Source organism: Pristiophorus japonicus, chromosome 1, assembly GCF_044704955.1.
Source record: "Pristiophorus japonicus isolate sPriJap1 chromosome 1, sPriJap1.hap1, whole genome shotgun sequence".
Lineage (NCBI taxonomy): Eukaryota > Metazoa > Chordata > Chondrichthyes > Pristiophoridae > Pristiophorus > Pristiophorus japonicus.
The window spans coordinates 10786195-10811729 of record NC_091977.1 but is presented as its reverse complement, the minus strand read 5'-3'; the positions used below and the strand labels follow the sequence as shown (position 1 = coordinate 10811729).

General features: G+C 47.6%; 1 protein-coding gene across 1 annotated transcript in view; it reads right to left on the bottom strand.

Moving 5' to 3' along the window:
• Positions 1-25535, bottom strand: part of phf24 (PHD finger protein 24) — a 66713-nt gene that overhangs the window by 9653 nt on the left and 31525 nt on the right. Inside the window, exons 2-4 of the mRNA XM_070877085.1 lie at positions 16165-16350; positions 2938-3016; positions 816-1018 (exon numbers count right to left, since the gene is read on the bottom strand). Of these exons, the coding sequence (XP_070733186.1) occupies positions 816-1018; positions 2938-3016; positions 16165-16350 (468 nt within the window). The remainder of the gene's footprint in view (positions 1-815; positions 1019-2937; positions 3017-16164; positions 16351-25535) is intronic.

Genomic DNA, 25535 nt, shown 5'->3' with positions numbered 1-25535 from the left:
ATCATCATAAGGTAACCCCCTCATCTCCGGAATCAGCCGAGTGAATCGTCTCTGTACCCCCTCCAGTATATCCTTCCTTAAGTAAGGTGACCAAAACTGCACGCAGTACTCCAGGTGCGGCCTCACCAATACCCTGTACAGTTGCAGAAGGACCTCCCTGCTTTTGTACTCCATCCCTCTCGCAATGAAGGCCAACATTCCATTCGCCTTCCTGATTACCTGCTGCACTGGCAAACTAACTTTTTGGGATTCATGCACAAGGACCCCCAGGTCCCTCTGCACCTCAACATGTTGTAATTTCTCCCCATTCAAATAATATTCCCTTTTACTGTTCTTTTACCCAAGGTGGATGACCTCACACTTTCCGACATTGTATTCCATCTGCCAAACCTTCACCCATATCCCCTCCCTCACCTCCCCTTACCCTCATCCCTTCCCCCATATCACCCTTCCTCCACCACATCCTCCCATAATTCTCCTCCCCACATCCCCTCCCTCACCTCCCCTCTCCCCCTTCCCACATCCCCACATCCCCACATCCCCTCCTCAATCCCCTCGCATCCCATCCCCACACCTCCCCCCATATCCCCTCCCTCACCTCCCCTTACCCTCATCCATTCCCCTCCACCACCTCCTCTCATCATTCCCATATACCCTCCCCCACCCTTTGAGTGACATTTTAAAGAGACCCTGAGCCGTCTCTCAGGTGAGGCTGAAAAACGCTTTCGGAGACGTTTCTGTTGCTGCGGCTTCTGGGGTTGTCCACCTGAAGCAGACCAGTCCTCCCACACAGGAAACTCCAGCGACCAACGTACCTCCGAGCGGAACCTTTGCAACACCAACAGTGACTCGTGGTACAGGAAGTCCGCCCATTCCATCTGGCCCTTTTTGTCCCCGTCTAAAGCAGAGAACTGCACCAAGACCAGCTCCTCCTTCTCCTCGTTCATCTGCTCATCAAAAATCTGCTTATGGATGAAGTGCTTGTAATGAACAAAATCATCCGAATTCAAACAGGATTCTGGAAAGACAGAGAGTGAATCGGCAAGGTGGCAACTCACTGGATAAAGCACGAACTATTGTTGCATGATACACAGGGGCTCTGTAATATACACAGAGGGCGCTATTCTCTATAATACACACAGGGGGCGCTATTCCCTATAATATACACAGGGGCTCTGTAATATATACAGGGGGCACTATTCTCTATAATAAACACAGGGGCTGCTATTCTCTATAATATATACATGGTCTGCTATTCTCTATAATATACACAGGAGGCGCTATTCCCTATAATATACACAGGGGCTCTGTAATATAAACAGGAGACACTATTCTCTATAATATACACGGGCTGCTATTCTCTATAATATACACAGGGGCTGCTAGTCTCTATAATATACACGGGCTGCTATTCTCTATAATATACACAGGGGCTGCTAGTCTCTATAATATACACAGGGGCTGCTATTCTCTATAATATACACAGGGACTACTATTCTCTATAATGTACACAGGGGCTGTTATTCTCTATAATATATACAGGGGGCACTATTCTCTATAATATACACAGGGGCTGCTATTCTCTATAATATACACAGGGGCTGCTAGTCTCTATAATATACACGGTGACTGCTATTCTCTATAATATACATAGGGGCTGTTATTCTCTATAATATACACAGGGGCTGCTATTCTCTATAATATACACAGGGGCTGCTATTCTCTACAATATACACAGGGGCTGCTATTCTCTATAATATACACAGGGGCTGCTAGTCTCTATAATATACACAGGGGCTGCTATTCTCTATAATATACACAGGGACTACTATTCCCTATAATATACACAGGGGCTGCTATTCTCTATAATATATACAGGGGATGCTAGTCCCTATAATATACACAGGGACTGCTATTCTCTATAATATACACAGGGGCTGCTATTCTCTATAATATACACAGGGACTACTATTCCCTATAATATACACAGGGGCTGCTATTCTCTATAATATATACAGGGGATGCTATTCCCTATAATATACACAGGGGTTGCTATTCTCTATAATATATACAGGGGGCACTATTCTCTATAATATACATAGGGGCTGCTATCTCTATAATATACACAGGGGCTGCTAGTCTCGAAAATATACACGGTGACTGCTATTCTCTATAATATACACAGGAGCTGCTATTGTCTATAATATACACAAGAGCTGCTGTTCCCTATAATATACACAGAGGGCGCTATTCTCTATAATATACACAGGAGCTGCTATTCCCTATAATATACACAGGGGCTGCTATTCTCTATAATATACACAGTAACTACTCGTCCGAAGAAACGATCTCGTCTGCTGGGGGAATCATGAACCAGACGACACGATCTTAAGGTTGAAGCTGGACCATGCAAGAGTGAAATCAGGAAGCACTTTTTTCACATGGAGAAGATGTCTCCACTTGTGGGCGAGTCCAAAACTCGGGACCATAAATGTAAGACACTATTAAATCCAACAGGGAACTCAGAGGGTGGTGAGAAGGTGGAACTCGCTACAACAAGGATTAGTTGAGGTGAATAGCAGAGGTGCATTCAAGGGGAGGTTAGATAAACACATGAGGGAGAGAGCAATAGAAGGATATGTTGATGGGGTGAGATGAAGAGGGGTGGGAGGAGGCTCGTGTGGAGCATAAACACCGGCACGGACCAGTTGGGTTAATTGGCTTGTTGCTGTGCTGTAAACTCCATGTGAAAGGTGCTATCTAAATGTAAGTCGGTGTTATTGTTGACACTTTCCTGGTTTTGATCAAAATACAAAGCGATTGGGTGATGAAATTCCCAAATAATTTCAGATCAAAGTACGGTGTGAGAATAGAGGGCAGACTGTCAGTGATGTCGGAGAGAGAGGAGGAGGGGACTTGGGCAATATCTGCACTGACCTGGGATGATCCTGCATTGTCGGAGCACTTCCTTCAGGCTGAACATCTCCTCTTCAGTCAGCAGAAGATTCACGTTATCCTGAGAGAGAGTGAGAGAGAGGCGGGGGTCAGGATATAGCTGACATTGAGATTGCTGTTCACCCGAGAGTGAAGTTACCCCACATAGTGTCCGCAAACGCAAAGATATCAATAGGTGAGGGAGGTCATTCGGCCCACACTTGTCCAGCCTTTTATAGAATCGTACAGTCCGGCCAATTGCAGCATCTGCAGCATTTTTCTTCTCTCCATCAGCTTACCCCTCCCCTAAAATCAGTCGACAACCCCTGCCCCCCAGCCCCGCTCCTCCCCCTTCACCCCACCCCCACCATCGTCAATATTTATCCCTCAACCAACATCATCAAAACAGATTTTGTTTTTGGCCATCATCACATTAAAGTTTGTGGGATCTTGCTGTGCTCAATTTGGCTGTTGGATATATTGGCCTTGGAAGGAGTGCAATGCAGATTCACTAGAATGTTACCAGGACTCCAAGGATTAAATTAACAGGAGAGATTCTTTAATGAGAGAGACAGACAGAGATAGAGAGAGGGGATCAGGACATGGCTGACATTGAGAGTGTCATTATGAAAATTGTTTATTATCCGTGGCTCAGTGGGCAGCACTCTCACCATCGAGTCAGGAGGTTGTGGGTTCAAGTCCCACTCCAGAGACTTGAGCACAAAAATCCAGGCTGACACTCCAGCGCAGTGCTGAGGGAGCGGCGCACTATCGGAGGTGCCATCTTTCGGATAAGACCTTAAACCAAGGCCCCGTCTGCTCTCTCAGGTGGACGTAAAAGATCCCATGGGCACTACTTTGAAGAAGAGCAGTGGAGTTATCCCCGGTATGCTGGCCAATATTTATCCCTCTATCAACATCACTAAAAACAGATTATCTGGTCATTATCACATTGCTGTTTGTGAGAGCTTGCTGTGCGCAAATTGGCTGCTGCATTTCCCACATTATAACAGTGACTGCACTTCAAAAGTACTTTATTGGCTGTAAAGTGTTTTGGAATGTCTGGTGGTCATGAAAGGTGCTATAGAAATGCAAGTCTTCCTTAAATAGGCAGACCTGAAACCCTGATCTTTGAAAGGCGGAGTCAGTGCTGGAGGTCACCAATGGGTTCACTCCAGCACATGCACTGGGATGCACAACAACAACAACTTGGATTTATATAGCACCTTTAACATAGTAAAACGTCCCAAGGAGCTCCACAGGAGCGTAAATCAAACAACCGAGCTACGTAAGGAGATATTAAGGCCTCTGACCAAAAGCTTGGTGAAAGAGGTAGGGTTTAAAGAAAGACTTGGATTTATATCACACCTTTCACAACCACTTGACGTCTCAAAGCGCTTTACGGCCAATTAATTACTTTTGGAGTGTAGTCACTGTTGTAATGTGGGAAACGGAGCGCCTTAGAGGTTTAGAGAGGGAATTCCAGAGATTGGGGCCTAGGCAGCTGAAGGCACGGCCACCGATGGTTGAGCGATTATAATCGGGGATGATCAAAAGACCAGAATTAGAGGAGCGCAGACATCTCGGGGGGTTGTTGGGCTGGAGGAGATTACAGAGATAGGGAGGGGCGAGACCACGGAGGGAATTGGAAACAAGGACGAGAATTTTAAAAATCGGGGTGTTGTTTAAGCAGGAGCCAATGTAGATCAGCACAGGGGTGATGGGTGAGCGGGACTTGGTGCGAGTTAGGACACGGGCAGCCGAGATTTGGATGCCCTCAAGTTTACGTGGGGTGGAATGTGGGAGGCCAGCCAGGAGTGCACTGGAATAGTCGAGTCTAGAGGTAACAAAGGCATGGATGATGGTTTCAGCTGCAGATGAGCTGAGGCAGGGGCGGAGGCGGGTGATGTTCCAGATGGGGAAATAGGCGGTATTAGTTATGCTGTGGATATGTGGTTGGAAGCTCATCTCAGGGTCAAATGTGACTCCATGGTGTTGTGTCCTTACACTCTACTGTAAATCAACACGAGGCACATACTGCAGACAAGGTCACTCTGTGACCTGTACCTTTATTCACAGGACCAAGAAGTAATGACCCTGCGTGGGACCTCCCTTTATACAGCTGGATGACCAGGTGAGGAGTGTTTCCCACAAGTTCACCCCCTGTGGTCAAGGTGTGCATTACTTAGGTGTCTACAGTATTCAGTGTTGTTACATGAAGGGTACAGTTACATGAAGGTTACATACATGGCACATGGGGCACAGATTTCCGGGGCTGCGATGTGGAATGGATGTTCCCGGACAACACGGGGAGGAGTCCCGCAAGTACACGGTCTCAATGCTCACACTTCCCTTCACGGGCACAGTGTAGCAGGAGGAAGCTGTTTGAGGGAGTGCAATAGTGTGGCTGAATGTACTGAGCTGCCCACTGTCGTTGGTCTGTGTCAGCAATCCTCCAGGGAACAATATCAGCTGGATGCTGAATCTTTCAACTTGTTTGGCCAAGCGATTTATTTTTGGGTGGGGGGGGGGGAAGTTTTGAAAAATTTTAATTTTGCATCCATTTATTCGCAGAATATAAATTGGTCTCTTAATCTGAGGAAGGACATTCTTGCTATTGAGGGAGTACAGCGAAGGTTCACCAGACTGATTCCCGGGATGGCGGGACTGACATATGAAGAAAGACTGGATCGACTCGGCCTGTATTCACTGGAATTCAGAAGAATGAGAGGGGATCTCATAGAAACATATAAAATTCTGATGGGATTGGACAGGTTAGATGCAGGAAGAATATTCCCGATGTTGGGGAAGTCCAGAACCAGGAGACTAAGGATAAGGGGTAAGCCATTTAGGACCGAGATGAGGAGAAACTTCTTCACTCAGAGAATTGTGAAACTGTGGAATTCTCTACCACAGAAAGTTGTTGAGGCCAGTTCGTTAGATATATTCAAAAGGGAGTTAGATGTGGCCCTTACGGCTAAAGGGATCAAGGGGTATGGAGAGAAAGCAGGAATGGGGTACTGAAGTTGCATCATCAGCCATGATCATATTGAATGGCGGTGCAGGCTCGAAGGGCCGAATGGCCTACTCCTGCACCTATTTTCTATGTTTATATGTTTCTATGTCTTTTAATGACACTCGCACAATTAAAGCCCACTGTTAAAGGGACAGTGGCAGCATGGATACAACATTGGCTAAGGGACAGTAAGCAGAGAGTAGTGGTGAACAGTTGGTTTTCCAGACTGGAGCGAGGTGTAACGTGGTCTTTCCAGGGGTCAGTATTAGGACCACTGCTCTGATATATATCAATGACCTGGACTTGGGTGTAGTGGGCATAATTTGCAGATGATGCAAAACTCAGAAATGTAGGAAACAATGCAGAGGATAATGACAGACTTCAGGAGGACAGAGACAGACTGGTGGAATAGAAAGACAGATGGCAGATGTGCAAAGTGATACATTTTGGTAGGAAGACTGAGGAGAGGCATTATAAACTACAGGGTACAATTCTAAAGGGTGTGCAGGAAGAGAGAGAGCTGGGGGTGTATTTACACAAATCTTTGAAGGTGGCAGGGCAGGTTGAGAAGGCTGTTTTTTTAAAAAAGCATACGCGATCATTGTCTTTATTAATAGAGGTATAGAGTACAAAAGCAAGGAAGTTATGCGAAACCTTTATAAAACACTGGTTTGGCCTCAACTGAGCCAATTCTAGACAGCGCACTTTAAGGGCTTGGAGAGAGGGTGCCAAGGAGATTTACTAAAATGTTACCAGAGATGAGGGACCTCCGTTGTGTGGAGAGATGGAGAAGCTGGGGTTGTTCTCCTCGGAGCAGGAGAGGTTCAGGGAGATTTGATAGAGGTGTTCAAAATCATGAATGGTTTAGAGTAAATAAGGAGAAACTGTATGCAATGGCAGGAGGGTGGGTAACCAGAGGGCATGGATTGAAGGTGATTGGCAGAAGAACCAGAGGCAACACGTTTTTTGTTTTTACACAGCGAGTTATTGTGACCTAGAACGCACTGCCTGGAAGCAGATTCATCCAACATTCATAGGTGGTCCCCCGAAACGAGGATGACTTGCTTCCACGCCAAAAAAGAATGAGTTCACAGATGTTTCAATGAAGGACCTAATATTCCAGATCCTGAGCTACATCCTGAAGGGTGGAAGATGCCTGTGTGTGGATTTTTTTAATGTGTGGTGACCGTTGTACACCAGCCACCACACGGGCTTGACAGAGCTAGGTCTTGGTCCAGTTGCAAGGCTAAACCAAGACGACCGGAGACCAGCTCTGCTGCACGGACCTAGTGCGCACACATATCGCAGTGTGGGCTGGCCCATGCTGCCCCTGGGCCCTCGGCTCTTCTGGGCCTCAAACTCTCGCCTCTCCTGGGCCCCCGATCATGCCCCTCTACAATCTCTCGCCGCTCCTTCGCCCCGACCTCGCCGCTCCTGCTGTACTGCCCACGCTCCAATGAGAAGCAGATTCAATAGTTACATTTAATAGAGAATTGGATAAATATTGCTGGGATAACATTTACAGGGCTGTGCGGAAATCGACCTAGAAATCGTGGATTGGAAGAAACAACTTGAGACCAAAGCGTCTCTTCAGACTGGTGTTAGAATTGAAGGACTCATCCCACGGTACAATAGCTAATGCCACTCGAACAACGTGAACATAACTAACTGAGAACAGGCAGCTCCAAACACCTAAAGGTCGAGAATGGCCTGTCTGACTCCAAACTTGCGCGGATGGGCCTAAGCAACAACAACAACAACAACTTGTATTTATATAGCACCTTTAACATAGTGAAATGTCCCAAGGAGTATTATGAGATAAAAATTAATTTGACACCGAGCCGCACCAGTAGAAATTAGCGCAGGTGACCAAATGCTTGGTCAAAGATGAAAGACATGTGAAGAGGAGGGTTTCACCCAAGAGTTGAGAGAAAGAACTCGACATATCATAGGTTGAATGGCCATGTCCCTATCCTACACCAGGCCCACCCCTAAAAAGAGAATAAAAGAAAGACCTAGAGGGATTTCCAGGGCAGACGGTGAAGAGAAGACCTGTTCGTGCCAACAGCCGTCAGTCCGGTCGGGACTAGTACCAGCTACTTGTCATGGTCGCATGTCTATCCTGATTGTGTGTTGTGTTTGACTATATTTGAACTATCGCTCCCTTACTAGAATGCCTTACAACTCCCAAGACCCTTTGGGTATCTGTGTGTGACCTGTGATCCTAATCTTACAGCACTGGCTTCAGGTACGACAACGGCACAACCAGCTCAGTTGACCCTGCAAAGTCCTCCTCACCAACATCTGGGAACTTGTGCCAATATTGGGAGAGCTGTCCCACCGACTAGTCAAGCAACAGCCTGACATAGTCACACTTACAGAATCATACCTTCCAGCCAATGCCCCAGACTCCTCTATCACCATCCCGAGGTATGTCCTGTCCCATCGGCAGGACAGACCCACCCGAGGTGACGGCACAGTGATATACAGTCGGGAGGGAGTGGCCCTGGGAGTCCTCAACATTGACTCCAGAACCCATGAAGTTTCATGGCTTCAGGTCAAGCATGGGCAAGGAAATCTCCTGCTGATTACCACCTACCATCCTCCCTCAGCTGATGAATCAGAACTCTTCCATGTTGATCACCACTTGAAAGAAACACCGAGGGTAGCAAGGGCACAGAATGGGTGGGGGACTTCAATGTCCATCATCAAGAGTGGCTCAGTAGCACCACTACTGACCGAGCTGGCAAAGTCCTGATGGACATAGCTAAGAGACTGGGCCTGCGACAGATGGTGAGAGAACCAACACGAGGGAAAAACCTACTTGACCTCGTCCTCACCAATCTACCTGTCGCAGATGCATCTGTCCAGGACAGCATTGGTAGCAGCGACCAGTCATTGTGGAGACTAATGTATCCACCGATGAGTGTGCTCACAGGTTTGTAGAACTGTTGCATTGTGAGTGGCTTAGCCAGTCACGTGGTGTTCACAACTCAATAAAACCCCAGCCAGTTGAGTCTAGCACAATGAGGTATGTAGCTGTCAGCCTAGTGGATGAACTGGTAATGTGTAGTGTGATTGTTAAACTTTTGTTAATAAACCAACTAGTTCTTAATAGCAATGTGTTGCCATGAATTCTTAAGCAAAGAACCCATGAAGCAAATACATTACAGAGACAAAGTCCCATCTTCACACTGAGGACACCCTACATTGTGTTGTGTGGCACTACGAACGTGCTAAATGGAATAGATTCAGAACAGATCTAGCAGCTCAAAACTGGGCCTCCATGAGGCGCTGTGGGCCATCACGAGTGCAAAAGACAAGGCTGAAGCAACCATCTTCAGCCAGCAGTGCCGAGTGGATGATCCATTTTTTGCATTCTCTTGAGGTCCCACCATCACAGAAGCCAGTCTTTAGCCAATTCGATTCAGTCCACGTGATATCAAGAAACAGCTGAGGGCACTGGATACAGCAAAGGCTATGGGCCCCGACAACATCCCACTATAGATCCCACTATAAGAAACTATAGAATCAAATCTTTTATCAAACATTTTCCCACTTAGCAACATCCCGGCTGTTGTGCTGAAGACTTGCGCTCCAGAACTAGCTGCGCCTCTAGCCAAGCTGTTCCAGTACAGCTACAACACTGGCATCTACCCGACAATGTGGAGAACTGTCCAGGTATGTCCTGTCCACTTGCCTGGATGAGTGCAGCTTCAACAACACTCAAGAAGCTCCTCACCATCCAGGACAAAATAGCCCACTTGATTGGCCCCCCATCCACCACCTTAAACACTCACTCCCTCCACCACCGGCGAACCATGGCTGCAGTGTGTACCATCTACAAGATGCACTGCAGCAACTCACCAAGGCTTCTTTGGCAGTACCTCCCAAACCTGAGACCGATACCACCTAGAAGGACAAGGGCAGCAGGCACACGGGAACACCACCACCTCCACGTTCCCCTCCAAGTCACACACCACCCAGACTTTTAAATATATCGGCCGAACCTTCATCGTCACGGGATCAAAATCCTGGAGCTCCCTCCCTAACAGCACTGTGGAAGCACCTTCACTACACGGACTGCAGCGGTTCAACAAGGTGGTTCACCACTATCTTCTCAGGGGCAATTAGGGATGGGCAATAAATGCTGGCATTGCCAGCGATGCCCACATCCCAGGAACGAATAAAAAAAGTGCAGGGGAGTGGACCAAAGGGCTTCCTTCTGTGCTGTATCATTCCATTATTTTATGATTCTCTCTCAAACCTAAAGTTCAAGCCTGACTGATATGAGCACGTACAGTGATTTATGGTGGGACCTTGTGCTGTCAAGGTGAGGGATGTCAGTGCTGCAGTTAGCAGTCTATCCATCAATAACATGTATCTGGCATTGTTCCATGGGAATGTTTATCGATCTGTCTGCAGGGTATGAGAATGTGATCAGAGTGTCTGTATGGATTGGGAATGGGAATGGGATCGGTGTCTGTACGGATTGGGAATGGGATTGGAATGTCTGTAAGGAATGGGATTTTGATCGCTTTCTGTCGTGAATGGGAATTTTGGTTGAAGCCAGTAGATATTAAAAGGAAGGGTAGTCTCTGCGGTCGGTCGGTCCCTGTCCGTCTCTCGTGCGCATTCCTTCATTTTTTCTCTCTCTCTCTCTGTCTCTCTCTCTCTCTCGCTCTTGCTCTCTCTCTCTTTCTCTCTCTCTCTCTCTCGCCCCCCTCTCTCTCTGTCCCCCCCCTCTCTCTCTCTCTCTCTCTCTCTCTCTCTCTCTGTCCTCTCTCCCTTTCTCTCTCTCTCCCCCTCTCTCTCTCTCTGTCCCCCCTCTCTCTCTCTCTCTGCCCCCCCTCTCTCTCTCTCTCTGTCCTCTCTCTCTCTCTCTCTCTCTTTCTCTGTCCTCTCTCTCTGTCCTCTCTCTCTCTCTCTCTCTGTACCCCCCCCCTCTCTCTCTGCCCTCTCTCTCTCTGTCCTCTCTCTCTCTCTCTCTGTACCCCCCCCCTCTCTCTCTCTGTCCCCCCCTCTCTCTCTCTCTGCCCCCCCCTCTCTCTCTCTCTTTCTCTGTCCTCTCTCTCTCTGTCCTCTCTCTCTCTCTGTCCTCTCTCTCTCTCTCTCTGTCCTCTCTCTCTCTCTGTCCTCTCTCTCTCTCTCTCTGCCCCCCCCCTCTCTCTCTCACCTGCCCTCTCTCTCTCTGTCCTCTCTCTCTCTCTCTCTCTCTCTGCCCCCCCCCTCTCTCTCTCCTGCCCTCTCTCTCTGTCCTCTCTCTCTCTGTCCTCTCTCTCTCTCTCCTCTCTCTCTGTCCTCTCTATCTCTGTCCTCTCTCTCTCTCTCTCTCTCTGTTCTCTCTCTCTTTCTCTCTCTCTGTCTCTGCCTTTCATTCGTTATTTCAGATTCTACACTCCACTCCGCTGCCTGCTCCGTGATATGATTTATTTAACATTCTGTCTGAGGTTCTCATTGAAGGTCTCTGTTATCTGCCTCTGTTCATTCTCTGACACTCCAGCTACCAATTATAAAAGGAGCAACTGTTGAAATGACCTTGGCTGTCCCAGACACTGCAGACCAACCAGCACGCTCTCCGAGGCGACAGTGCAGCAGGAATGGAAGAGAGGCAAACACTTTTACAGAAACTGGTGGGAAATGGTGAAAACTAAACCTGAAAAGTCAATGCGAGTGGATTAAACAAATGGGTGCTCATTGCGAGTGAGTGATAGTGAATTACAGAGTCTGGTAAAACCCCAAACACTAGACATTACGTGCCTCCAACATCAAGGACACGGTCTCGCACCATGCCTGACTGGAATGACAAACACTTAAGGGCTTTAAAGAAAATATTTGCCAAATCTTTACTTGGACAGGGTGATGTCCTCCTCTTTCTCTCCCTCCAAATCCTGGAATTATCCCCGATTTATTCCTCAACTCATTCCTCAACCACTCCCACGGCAGGTACAGCATGGGTTAGATACAGAGTAAAGCTCCCTCTACACTGTCCCATCAAACACTCCCAGGGCAGGGACAGCACAGGTTAGATACAGAGTGAAGCTCCCTCTACACTGTCCTGTCAAACACTCCCAGGGCAGGTACAGCACGGGTTAGATACAGAGTAAAGCTCCCTCTACACTGTCCCATCAAACACTCCCAGGGCAGGGACAGCACGGGGTTAGATACAGAGTAAAGCTCCCTCTACACTGTCCCATCAAACAATCAGGGCAGGTATAGGATGGGAGACTTCAACTATCCTACTATAGACAGGGATAGTAATAGTGTAAAGGGCAGAGAGGGGGAAGAATTTCTGATGTGTTCAGGAGAACTTTCTTGATCAGTACGTTTCCAGCCCAACGAGGGAGGAGGCATTGCTGGATCTGGTTCTGGGAAATGAGGTGGGTCAGGTGGAGCACGTGTCAGTAGGGGAACATTTAGGGAATAGTGATCATAGTAAGATAAGATTTAGATTAGCTATGGAAAAGGACAGGGAGCAATCTAGAGTAAAAATACTTAATTGGAGTAAGTCAAATTTCAGTGGGTTGGAAATGGATCTGGCCCGGGTAAATTGGAATCAAAAATAAGCAGACAATATTGTAATCGAACAATGGACTGAATTTATAGAGAAAATAGTTCAGTTACATTCCCACGAGGGGGAAAGGTAGGGCAACTAAAGTCAGAGATCCCTGGATGACTAAAGAGATAGAGAGTAAGATGAAAAAGAATGACAAATGTCAGGTTGAGAATACAAGTGAGAATCAGGCTGAATATAGAAAGTTCAGAGGAGAAGTGAAAAATAAAATAAGAGGGGCAGAGAGAGAATATGTGAATAGATTGGTAGCTAACATAAAAGGGAATTCAAAAGCCTTCTATAGGCATATACATAGTAAATGGGAAGTAAGAGGAGGGGTGGGGCTGATTAGGGAACAAAAAGGAGACCGACGCATAGAGGCAGAGGGAATGGCTGAGGGACTAAATGGGTACTTTGCATCTGTCTTCACCAAGGAAGAAGATGCTGCCAAAGTCATAGTGAAAGAGGAGGCAGTTGAGCTACTGGATGGGATAAAAATTGATACAGAGGAGGTACTAGAAAGGCTGCCTGTACTTAAAGTTGATAAGTCACCAGGACCGGATGGGATGCATCCTAGGATGCTGAGGGAAGTAAAGGTGGAAATTGTGGAGGTATTGGCCATAATCTTCCAATCCTCCTTGGATATGGGGGTGGTGCCAAAGGACTGGAGAATTGCAAATGTTACACCCTTGTTCAAAAAAGCGTGTAAGGATAAACCCAGCAACTACAGGCCAGTCAGTTTAACCTCAGTAGTGGGGAAACTTTTAGAAACTATAATCAGGGACAAAATTAACAGTCACTTGGACAAGTGTGGGTTAATTAAGGAAAGCCAGCACGGATTTGTTAAAGGCAAATCATGTTTAACCAACTTGATTGAGTTTTTTGATGAGGTAACAGAGAGGATTGATGAGGGCAATGCGGTTGACGTGGTTTACATGAACTTCCAAAAGGTGTTCGATAAAGTGCCACATAATAGGCTTGCCAGAAAAGTTGAAGCCCATGGAATAAAAGGGACAGTGGCAGCATGGATATAAAATTGGCTAAATTGACCACTGCTTTTTTTGATATATTATGAATGACTTGGATGTAGGTGTACAGGGCCCAATTTAAAAATTTGCAGATGACACAAAACTTGGAAGTATCGTGAACAGTGAGGAGGATAGCGATAGACTTCAAGAGGACATAGAAAGCCTGATGGAATGGGCGGACACGTGGCAGATGAAATTTAGCGCAGAAAAGTGTAAAGTGATACATTTTGGCAGGAAGAACGAGGAAAGTCAATATAAACTAAAGGGTACAATTCTAAAAGTTGTGGAGGAAGAGAGAGACCTGGGGGTATATGTGCAAAAATCATTGAAGGTGGCAGGACAGGTTGAGAAAGCGGTTAAAAAAGCATACAGAATCCTAGGCTTCATAACTGGAGCCATAGAGTACAAAAACAAGGAAATTCTGATGAACCTGTATAAAACACTGGTTCGGCCTCAAGTGGAGGATTGTGTCCAATTCTGGGCACTGCACTTTAGGAAGGATGTGAGGCCTTAGCGATGGTGCAGAAAAGATTTACAAGAATTATTCCGGGGATGAGGGACTTCAGTTACATGGACAGACTGGAGAAGCTGGGGTTGTTCTCCTTAGAGCAGAGAAGGTTGAGAGGAGATTTGATGGAGGTGTTCAAAATCATGAGGGGTCTGGACAGAGTAGATCGAGAGAAACTGTTCCCATTGGTGGACCCAGAGGCACAGATTTAAGGTGATTGGCAGAATAACCAAAGGCGACATGAAGTAAACTTATTTTTACGCAGCGAGTGGTTAGGATCTGGAATTCACTGATGAGAGGGTGGTGGCAGGAGACTCAATTGTGGTTTTCAAAAGGGATAAGTACCGGAAAGAAAATAATTTGCAGGGCTATGGGGAAAGGGCGGGGGAGTGGGGCTGGCTGAGGTGCACTTGCAGAGAGCCGGCATGGGCTCGACGGGCCCAATGGCCTCCTTCTGTGCTGTAATAAAGTTCCCTCTACACTGTCCCATCACACACTCCCAGGGCAGCTACAGCACGGGTTAGATACACAGTAAAGCTCCCTCTACACTGACCCATCAAACACTCCCAGGGCAGCTACAGCACGGGGTTAGATACACAGTAAAGCTCCCTCTACACTAACCCATCAAACACTCCCAGGGCAGCTACAGCACGGGTTAGATACACAGTAAAGCTCCCTCTACACTGACCCATCAAACACTCCCAGGGCAGCTACAGCACGGGTTAGATACACAGTAAAGCTTCCTCTATACTGTCCCATCACACACTCCCGGGGCAGGTACAGCACGGGGTTAGATACAGAGTAAAGCTCCCTCTACACTGTCCCATCACACACTCCCGGGGCAGGTACAGCACGGGGTTAGATACAGAGTAAAACTCCCTCTAAACTGTCCCATCAAACATTCTAATGTTGCTTGTATTCCTGTGAGTTTAAAACATTGAAGAGTGACCTATTCGAGATGTTTAAATTGATAAAGTAACTCTACAGAGAGGATAATGAGAAATGATTTCCTCTGGTGCTGGAATCAAGAACAAGGGGACTTAATCTTAAAATTAGAGCCAGGATATTCATCAGTGAAATTAGGAATCACTTTTACACACAAAGGATAGTGGGAATCTGGGGGAGAAAAGTTTGTGTATGCTTGTGGGACAATTTAAATTTTCAGAACTGAGATCAATCAATTTTTGGGGGGTAAGGATGTTAAGGGATACGGAGCAAAAGTGGGTAAATGGGGTTGAGGTACAAATCATCCATGACCTAATTAAGTGGGAGAGCAGGCTTGAGGGGCTGAATGGCCTCCACCTTCATTTTTGACCACTCAATTGCTGGAACTAGTCTATTCCTAAGTCAACCCCAACTTGCATTTAATGTAGTAAAATGTCCCAAGGCATTTCACAGGGGTGTTAGCAAACAAAATTTGAAACTGAGTCACATAAGGAGATATTTGGACAGAGGTAGGGTTTAAGGAGGGTCTTAAAGGAGGAGAGGGAGGTGGAAAGAGATGGGGTGAGGTTTAGGGAGGGAATTCCAGAACTTCGGGCCCAGGGGGCTAGATAAGGTGGATGCAGAGAGGATATTTCCACTCATGGGGGAAACTAAAACTGGGGGACATAGTCTTAGGATAAGGGGCCGCCCATTTAAAACTGAGATGAGGAGGAATTTCTTCTCTCAGAAGGTTGTAAGGCTATGGAATTCTCTGCCCCAGAGAGCTGTGAAGACTGGGTCAGTGAATATATTTAAGACAGAAATAGACAGATTTTTGAGCGATAAGGGAGTAAAGGTTTATGGAGAGTGGGCGGGGAAGTGGAGCTGAGTCCATGATCGGCCTACTCCTGCTCCTATTTCTTATGTTCTTATGCAACTAAAGGCATGGCCGCTAATGGTGGAGTGAAGGAAATTGGCGGGGCGGTCAAGAGGCCAGAATTGGAGGAGCGCAGATGTCTCAGAGGGTTGTGGGGCTCGAGGAGGTTAGGGGGATAGGGAGGGGGCGAGGCCACGAAGGGATTTGACATTTTTTTTTCCAATCGAGGCGTGGCCGGACCGAGAGCCAACGTGGGCTGGTGAGCAACATTTCCCCTTGGCTCCAGGCCGAGGGCCCTGTGATATTTACAGAGTGTGAACTCACACAGTATTGGCAGCTCCAGCCCACCGTGGTGTGGGCCGTCTCCTTCAGCTCCTGGATGCTGCTGGGGCTGAGGTGGGCCATCCGACGCAGGCAGCCATCGTGGAAGACCCGGGTGCAGACCCTGCAGGGGTAAAGGTCATCCGCCGTCCACACCTCGCACACATCGCACATTTCCTCATTGATCACCTGCAGCAATGAGAGCAACGTTTAACACATCACGTTTTCGGGCAACGGAAAGTCTCACCACAGTCATGCGATGTATTCTTTACGACATCACAAACACGCACATAATGTACATTAGCAGTTGCAGTACTACAGTGGTCCACTAGTTGGTGCAATATTACAATTCAGTAAATTCGTTTTTATTGTTTCCTTCCTTTTTCATAAGAACATAAGAAATAGGAACAGGAGTCGGCCATTCGGCCCCTCCGGCCTGCTCCGTCATTCAATAAGATCATAGCTGACCTTCGACCTCAACCCCACTTTCCCGCCCGATCTGCAAGGAATCTTGGTCTTTATTGCAAAGGGGATGGATTTTCAGAGCAGGGACGTCTTGCTACAGTTGTATAGGGTATTGGCAAGTCCACACCTGAAATACTGCGTACATATTTACGAAAGAATATACTTGCTTTGGAGGCAGTTCAGAGAAGGTTCACTGGGTTGATTCCGGAGATGAGGGGATTGACTTATGAGGAAAGGTTGAGTAAGTTGGGCCTCTACTCATTGGAGTTCAGAAGAATGAGAGGTGATCTTATCGAAATGTATAAGATTATGAGGGGGCTCGACAAGGTGGATGCAGAGAGGATGTTTCCACTGATGGGGGAGACTAGAACGAGAGGGCATAATCTTAGAATAAGGGGCCACCCATTTAAAACTGAGGAGAAATTTCTCCTCTCAGAGGGCTGTAAATCTGTGGAATTCGCTGCCTCAGAGAGCTGTGGAAATTGGGTCATTGAATAAATTTAAGACAGAGATAGACAGTTTCTTAACCGATAAGGGAATAAGGGGTTATGGGGAGCGGGCAGGGAAGTGGACCTGAGTCCATGATCAGATCAGCCATGATCTTTTTAAATGGCGGAGCAGGCTCGAGTGGCCATATGGCCTACTCCTGCTCCTATTTCTTATGTTCTTATGTTCTTATCCTTTGATTCCCAAAGAGTCCAAAAATCCATCGATCTCCGCCGTGAATATACTCAACTATTCAGCATCCACAGCCCTCTGGGGCAGAGAAATTCCAAATATTCACAACCCTTTTTCATTTCAGTCCTAAATTGTCAACCCCTTATCCGGAGACTATGCTCCCAGATCTGGACTCTCCCTTTCTATCTCGCTCCACTTCCTGTCTTTCTCTCTCACTGCACTGTCTGTGGGTTTTCCTCTGGCTACACAGAGAGACGTGGTGCTATCCGTCACCATCCATTCTGGTAGTGAGAGGCCACAATTAGAAAGCCAAGGCTCATAGTTTTAATAGACGGCCTTCACTGTTGCTATGAATGTTGGGATAGTTCCACCTCCATAGTAGCTATCAACGTGTGACAATGGATCGGACAGGAAAGAACTCGAAAGGTGACGTCACAGCCAAGGGGCTAAGTGATTGGCTGGTGATTGGTAAGTAGTTTTTCTTTTTCTTTTCTATATCAGTAAGTAACCTTTTAGTTTTGTTGTTGCCAAATTAAGTTTATCTAGAGGTTAAATCATGGCAGGACATCTCGAGCACATGTTATGCTCCTCCTGTACTATGTGTGAAGTCAGGGACACGGTGTCCCTGACGACTATGTGTGCGGGAAGTGTATCCGGCTGCTGCTCCTGACGGACCGCAGTGCAACATTGGAGCTGAGGGTGGATTCACTCTGGATCATGCACGATGCTGAGAATGACGTGAATAGCACGTTTAGTGAGTTGGTCTTACCGTAGGAAAAGGGTACACAGCCAGATATGGGATGGGAGACCAACAGGAAGAGCAGTGTAAGGAAGGTAGTGCAGGGGTCCCCTGCGGTCATCCCCCTGCAAAACAGATACACCACTTTGAGTACTGTTGAGGGGGATGACTCATCAGGGGAGGGCAGCAGCAGCCAAGTTCATGGCACCGTAGGTGGCTCTGCTGCACAGGAGGGCAGGAAAAAGAGTGGGAGAGCGATAGTGATAGAGGATTCAGTTGTAAGAGGAATAGATAGGCATTTCTGCGGCCGCAACCAAGACTCCAGGATGGTATGTTGCCTCCCTGGTGCAAGTGTGAAGGATGTCTCGGAGCGGGTGCAGGGCATTCTGAAAAGGGAGGGTGAACAGCCAGTTGTCGTGGTGCATATAGGTACCAATGATATAGGTAAAAAAATGGATGAGGTCCTACAAGAAGAATTTAGGGAGCTAGGAGCTAAATTAAAAAGTAGGACCTCAAAAGTAGCAATCTCAGGATTGTTACCAGTGTCACGTGCTAGTCAGAGTAGGAATCGCAGGATAGCTCAGGTGAATACATGGCTTGAGGAGTGGTGCAGAAGGGAGGGATTCAAATTCCTGGGACATTGGAACCGGTTCTGGGAGAGGTGGGACCAGTACAAACTGGACGGTCTGCACATGGGCAGGACCAGAACCAATGTTCCAGGGGGAGTGTTTGCTAGTGCTGTTGGGGAGAAGTTAAACTAATACAGCAGGGAGATGGGAACCTATGCAGGTTGGGGGCAGAATGAGGGCAGAAGCAAAAGATAGAAAGAAGAAAAGTAAAAGTGGAGGGCAGAGAAACCTAAGGCAAAAAGCAAAAAGGGCCACATTACAGCAAAATTCTAAAGGGGCAAAGTGTGTTCGAAAGACAAGCCTGAAGGCTCTGTGCCTCAATGCGAGGAGTATTCGGAATAAGGTGGACGGATTAACTGCGCAGATAGCAGTTAACAGGTATGATGTAATTGGCATCACGGACACATGGCTCCAGGGTGACCAAGGCTGGGAACTCAACATCCAGGGGTATTCAACATTTAGGAAGGATAGGCAGAAAGGAAAAGGAGGCGGTGTGGCATTGCTGGTTAAAGAGGAAATTAATGCAATAGTAAGAAAGGACATTAGCCTGATGATGTGGAATCGGTATGGGTGGAGCTGCGGAATACCAATGGGCAGAAAACGCTAGTGGGAGTTGTGTACAGACCACCAAACAGTAGTAGTGAGGTTGGGGAAAGCATCAAACAAGAAATAAGGGATGAATGGAATAAAGGTACAGCAGTTATCATGGGTCACTTTAATCTACATACTGATTGGGTTAACCAAACTGGTAGCAATGCGGTGGAGGAGGATTTCCTGGAGTGTATTAGGGATGGTTTCCCAGACCAATATGTCGAGGAACCAAATAGGGAGCTGGCCATCCTAGACTGGGTAGTGTGTAATGAGAAAGGATTATTTAGCAATCTTGTTTTGCGAGACCCCTTGGGGAAGAGTGACCATAACATGATAGAATTCTTTATTAGGATGGAGAGTGACACAGTTAATTCAGAAACTAGGGTCCTGAACTTAAGGAAAGGTAACTTCGATGGTTTGAGGCGTGAATTGGCTAGAGTAGACTGGCAAATGATACTTAAAGGGCTGATGGTGGATAGGCAATGGCAAACATTTAAAGATCACATGGATGAACTTCAGCAATTGTGCATCCCTGTCAGGAGTAAAAATAAAACGGGGAAGGTGGCTCAACCATGGCCAACAAGAAAAATTAAGGATAGTATTAAATCCAAGAAAGAGGTATATAAATTGTCCAGAAAAAGCAACAAACCTGAGGACTGGGAGAAATTTAGAATTCAGCAGAGGAGGACAAAGGGTTTAATTAAGAGGATGAAAATAGAGTACGAGAAGAAGCTTGCCGGGAACATAAAAACTGACTGCAAAAGCTTCTATAGATATGTGAAAAGAAAAAGATGACTGAAGACAAATGTAGGCCCCTTGCAGTCAGAATCAGGTGAATTTGTAATGGGGAACAAAAGAAATGGCAGACCAATTGAACAAATACTTTGGTTCTGTCTTCACGAAGGAAGACACAAATAACCTTCTGAAAGTACTAGGGGACCGAGGGTCTAGTGAGAAGGAGGAACTGAAGGATATCCTTATTAGGCAGGAAATTGTGTTAGGGAAAATGATGGGATTGAAGGCCGATAAATCCCCGGGGCCTGATAGTCTGCATTCCAGACTACTTAAGGAAGTGGCCCTAGAAATAGTGGATGCATTGGTGATCATTTTCCAACAGTCTATCGACTCGGGATCAGTTCCTATGGACTGGAGGGTAACTAATGAAACACCACTTTTTACAAAGGGAGGGAGAGAGAAAGTGGGTAATTACAGACCGGTTAGCCTGACATCAATGGTGGGGAAAATGTTGGAATCAATTATTAAGGATGAAATAGCAGCGTATTTGGAAAGCAGTGACAGGATCGGTCTAAGTCAGCATGGATTTATGAAGGGGAAATCATGCTTGACAAAACTTCTGGAATTTTTTGAGGATGTAACTAGTAGAGTGGACAAGGGAGAACCAGTGGATGTGGTGTATTTGGACTTTAAAAGGCTTTTGACAAGGTCCCACACAAGAGATTGGTGTGCAAAATCAAAGCACATGGTATTGGGGGTAATATACTGACTTGGATAGAGAACTGGTTGGCAGACAGGAAGCAGAGAGTCAGGATAAACGAGTCCTTTTCAGAATGGCAGGCAGTGACCAGTGGAGTGCTGCAGGGCTCAGTGCTGGGACCCCAGCTCTTTACAATATACATCAATGATTTGGATGAAGGAATTGAGTGTAATATCTCCAAGTTTGCAGATGACACTAAACTGGGTGGCGGTGTGAGCTGTGAGGGAAATGCTAAGAGGCTGCAGGGTGACTTAGACAGATTAGGTGAGTGGGCAAATGCATGGCAGATGCAGTATAATGTGGATAAATGTGAGGTTATCCACTTTGGGGGCAAAAACGCGAAGACAGAATATTATCTGAATGGTGGCAGATTAGGAAAAGGGGAGGTGCAATGAGACCTGGGTGTCATGGTTCATCAGTCATTGAAAGTTGGCATGCAGGTACAGCAGGCGGTAAAGAAGGCAAATGGTATGTTAGCCTTCATAGCTAGGGGATTTGAGTATAGGAGCAGGGAGGTCTTACTGCAGTTGTACAGAGCCTTGGTGAGGCCTCACCTGGAATATTGTGTTTAATTTTGGTCTCCTAATCTGAGGAAGGGCGTTCTTGCTATTGAGGGAGTGCAGCGAAGGTTCAGCAGATTGATTCCCAGGATGGCCGGACTGACATATGAGGAGAGACTGGATCGACTGGGCCTTTATACATTGGAGTTTAGAAGAATGAGAGGGGATCTCATAGAAACATACAAGATTCTGACGGGACGGGACAGGTTAGATGCGGGTAGATTGTTCCCGATGTTGGGGAAGTCCAGAACCAGGGGACACAGTGTTAGGATAAGGGGTAAGCCATTTAGGACTGAGATGAGGAAAAACTTCTTCACTCAGAGAGTTGTTAACCTGTGGAATTCCCTGCCGTAGAGAGTTGTTGATGCCAGTTCATCGGATATATTCAAGAGGGAGTTAGATATGGCCCTTACGGCTAAAGGGATCAAGGGGAATGGAGAGAAAGCAGGAAAGGGGTTGATATGTCCTTACTACACAGTATAAATGCACACGAGGCCCATGCTTGAGAGAATGTCAGTCTGTGACCTGTCCTTTATTCCTTAGCACTCAAGTGATGAAGGTGGGTGGAGCTTCCCCTTTTATACCTGAAGGTCCAGGTTAGGAGTGTCTCCCACCTAGTGGTCAGTGTTCTCACGGTGTACAACTTAGGTCAGTTTATACATGGGTTACAATGCTGGTTGAATACATGACATCACCTCCCCCCCCAAAGTCTTATTGGGATCACAGGTTGAGTCTCTCTGGTGGTTTACGCTCCCTTGTAGAGCGCTTGAGTTGGGGCTCCGGTTGTTGGGCGCTGGCCTGAGTGTCTGCTGTTTGCTGTGCCTCAGGCCTATCCGGACTGCCCACAGTGACTGGGCTCTCCTCCCTTTGGTTCCGGTGTTCGATCACCTGTGGTGGAGTGAACTCTATATCGTGTTCTTCCTCTGCTTCTTCTATGGGGTTGCTGAACCTCCTTTTTGTTTGATCCACATGTTTGCGGCAGATTTATCCATTGGTAAGTTTAACTACCAGAATCCTAGTTCCCTCTTTGTCAACCACAGTGCCTGCGAGCCATTTGGGCCCTGCAGCGTAGTTGAGGACAAAAACAGGATCATTTACATCAATACATCGTGCCCTCGCATTCCTGTCATGGTAGTGATATTGTGACTGGCGCCTGCTCGCGACAATTTCTTTCATGGTGGGGTGTATAAGGGATAATCGGATTTTGAGCGTCCTTTTCATTAGTAGCTCTACGGGTGGAACCCCTGTGAGTGAGTGTGGTCGGGATCTATAGGCCAACAGGAGGCGTGATAAGCGGGTTTGTAGGGAACTCCCTTGGAATCTGAGCATCCCCTGTTTGATTATCTGCACTGCTCGTTCTGCCTGGCCGTTTGAGGCCGGCTTGAACGGTACCGTTCTAACATGGTTAATTCCATTGCCTGCCATGAAGTCCTGGAATTCAGTGCTTATGAAGCACGGGCCATTGTCGCTGACCGAGACCGTGGGCGGCGAACATTGCCCGTAGACTTTCTACCGTGGCAGAGGATGTGCTTGAATTTAAAATGTCACACTCGATCCATTTGGAGTAGGCGTCTACTACAACCAAAAACATTCTCCCCATGAAAGGACCTGCGTAGTCCACATGGATGCGTGACCAAGGCTTGGCGGGCCATGGCCAGGGGCTAAGGGGGGCTTCCCTGGGCGCATGGCCCAGCTGGGCACACGTGTTGCACCTGCAAACACAAAGTTCCAGATCTGCATCGATCCCTGGCCACCAAACGTGTGACCTGGCAATTGCCTTCATCGTGACAATGCCCGGGTGCCCATTGTGGAGTTCCCTGATGAACACCTCTCTGCCCATCTGGGGCATGATTACGCGGTTTCCCCACAGTAGGCAATCCGCCTGAATCGAGAGTTCATCCTTGTGCCTGTGAAATGGTTTAAATTTCTCTGGGCATGCCCTGTACGTGGCTGCCCAGTCCCCATTCAGGACACATTTCTTGACTAGAGACAATAGCGGGTCTCTATTTGTCCAGACTTTAATCTGACGGGCTGTCACGGGTGAGCCTTCACTTCCGAAAGCTTCAACAGCCATGACCATCTCAGCAGCATGCTCGGTAGCCCCCTCAGTGGTGGCTAGTGGGAGCCTGCTGAGTGCATCGGCGCAGTTTTCGGTGCCCGGTCTGTGCCGAATTGTGTAGTTATAGGCGGCTAACGTGAGTGCCCACCTCTGTATGCGGGCCGATGCGTTTGCATTTATGGCCTTGTTGTCAGCCAAAAGGGACGTTAGGGGTTTGTGATCTATCTCCAGCTCAAATTTCCTGCCAAACAGGTACTGGTGCATTTTCTTTACCGCATATACACATGCGAGCGCCTCCTTTTCTACCATCCCGTAGCCCCTTTCTGCCTGGGACAGACTCCTGGAGGCATAAGCTACCGGCTGTAACTGACCCTTGGCATTGACATGCTGCAACACACACCCAACACCATAGGACGACGCATCGCACGTTAACACAAGTTTCTTACATGGGTCATATAGCGTTAACAGATTGTTGGAACATAACAAATTGCGTGCTCTATTAAAAGCCCTTTCCTGGCTGTCCCCCCAGACCCATTCACGACCTTTGCATAGGAGCACATGTAGTGGCTCTAGCAGCGTGCTCAATTTGGGAAGAAAGTTACCAAAATAGTTCAGGAGCCCCAGGAATGAATGCAGTTCCGTCGTGTTACGGGGTCTGGGTGCTCTCGGGATCGCTTCCGTCTTGGATGCAGTAGGGCTGATCCTGTCTGCTGCTACCCTCATCCCCAGGAATTCTATCTCTGGAGCTAGGAAGACGCACTTCGCCTTTTTCAGTCACAGCCCTACCCGGTCCAGTCTGCATAGCAGCTCCTCCAGGTTGTGGAGGTGTTCTTCAGTATCGTAACCCGTAATGAGGGTGTCGTCCTGAAAAACCACCGTCCCTGGAAACGACTTGAGGAGGCTTTCCATATTTTGTTGGAAGATCGCGGCGGCCGAGCGAATCCCGAACGGACATCTGTTGTACTCAAACAACCCCTTGTGTGTCGTGATGGTGGTCAACTTCTTCGACTCACTCGCCAGCTCCTGGGTCATGTAAGCTGAGGTCAGGTCCAATTTTGAAAAAAGTTTGCCACCGGATAGCGTCGCAAAGAGGTCCTCCGCTCTCGGTAGCGGGTACTGGTCTTGGAGTGACACCCGATTGATGGTGGCCTTGTAATCGCCACATATCCTGACCGACCCATCCGCCTTGAGCACCGGCACAATCGAGCTCACCCAGTCACTGAATTCGACTGGCGAGATGATGCCTTCCCTCAACAGGCGGTCCAATTCGCCTTCTATCTTTTCCCGCATCACGTACGGCACCGCTCTGGCCTTGTGGTGTACTGGTCTGGCGTCCGGGTTTATGTGAATCACTACCTAGGCCCCCATGAAAGTGCCAATGCCGGGTTGAAATAATGAGTCAAATTTGTCCAGGACCTGTGAGCATGATACTCGCTCCACAGAGGAAATTGCATTGACATCGCCCCATTTCCAGTTCATGACAGCAAGCCAACTCCTTCCCAGTAGTGCGGGACTGTCTCCTGGGACAATCCAGAGTGACAACCTGTTCTCCGAATCTTTGTGGGTCACGACTACCATGGCGCTGCCTAGCAACGGAATGATCTGCTTTGTGTAAGTCCGTAGCTGTGCGTCAATCGGCGATAATTTTGGCCTCCTGGCCTTGGATGCCCACAACTTTTCGAACTGTTTGATACCCATCAAGGACTGGCTGGCACCCGTGTCTAACTCCATTGATACTGGGATGCCATTGAGGAGCACTTTCATCATTATCGGTGGCGTCCTGGTGTATGAACTGTATACGTGCTCCACATGAACGCGCTGAACTTCAGCTTCCAGCGATTTCCCCCAGCGTTCATTTCTGCAATTTCTGCAGGTATTTTGCTCATCTCTGCAAACTCCGGCTGAGTGTATGCCTCCACGCCTCCAACATGAGTTGCGGTTTGAAACAAAAGGTCCCTTGCCAGTCGATCGTCCCTGACTGCCTCTGTGATTGTCCTTGAGTGCACCATTAACAGGTGTTGATGGCCCCATTACTGGCCGCATTGTCCCTTGCAATGGCGTGAATCGCTGTTCAGCTTGCCATTGTCTCTGTCGAACTCCCCCTCTGGGTTCGACTACATGTTGGGGCATGCCTGACTGCCCTTGTCTGCCTGGAGAA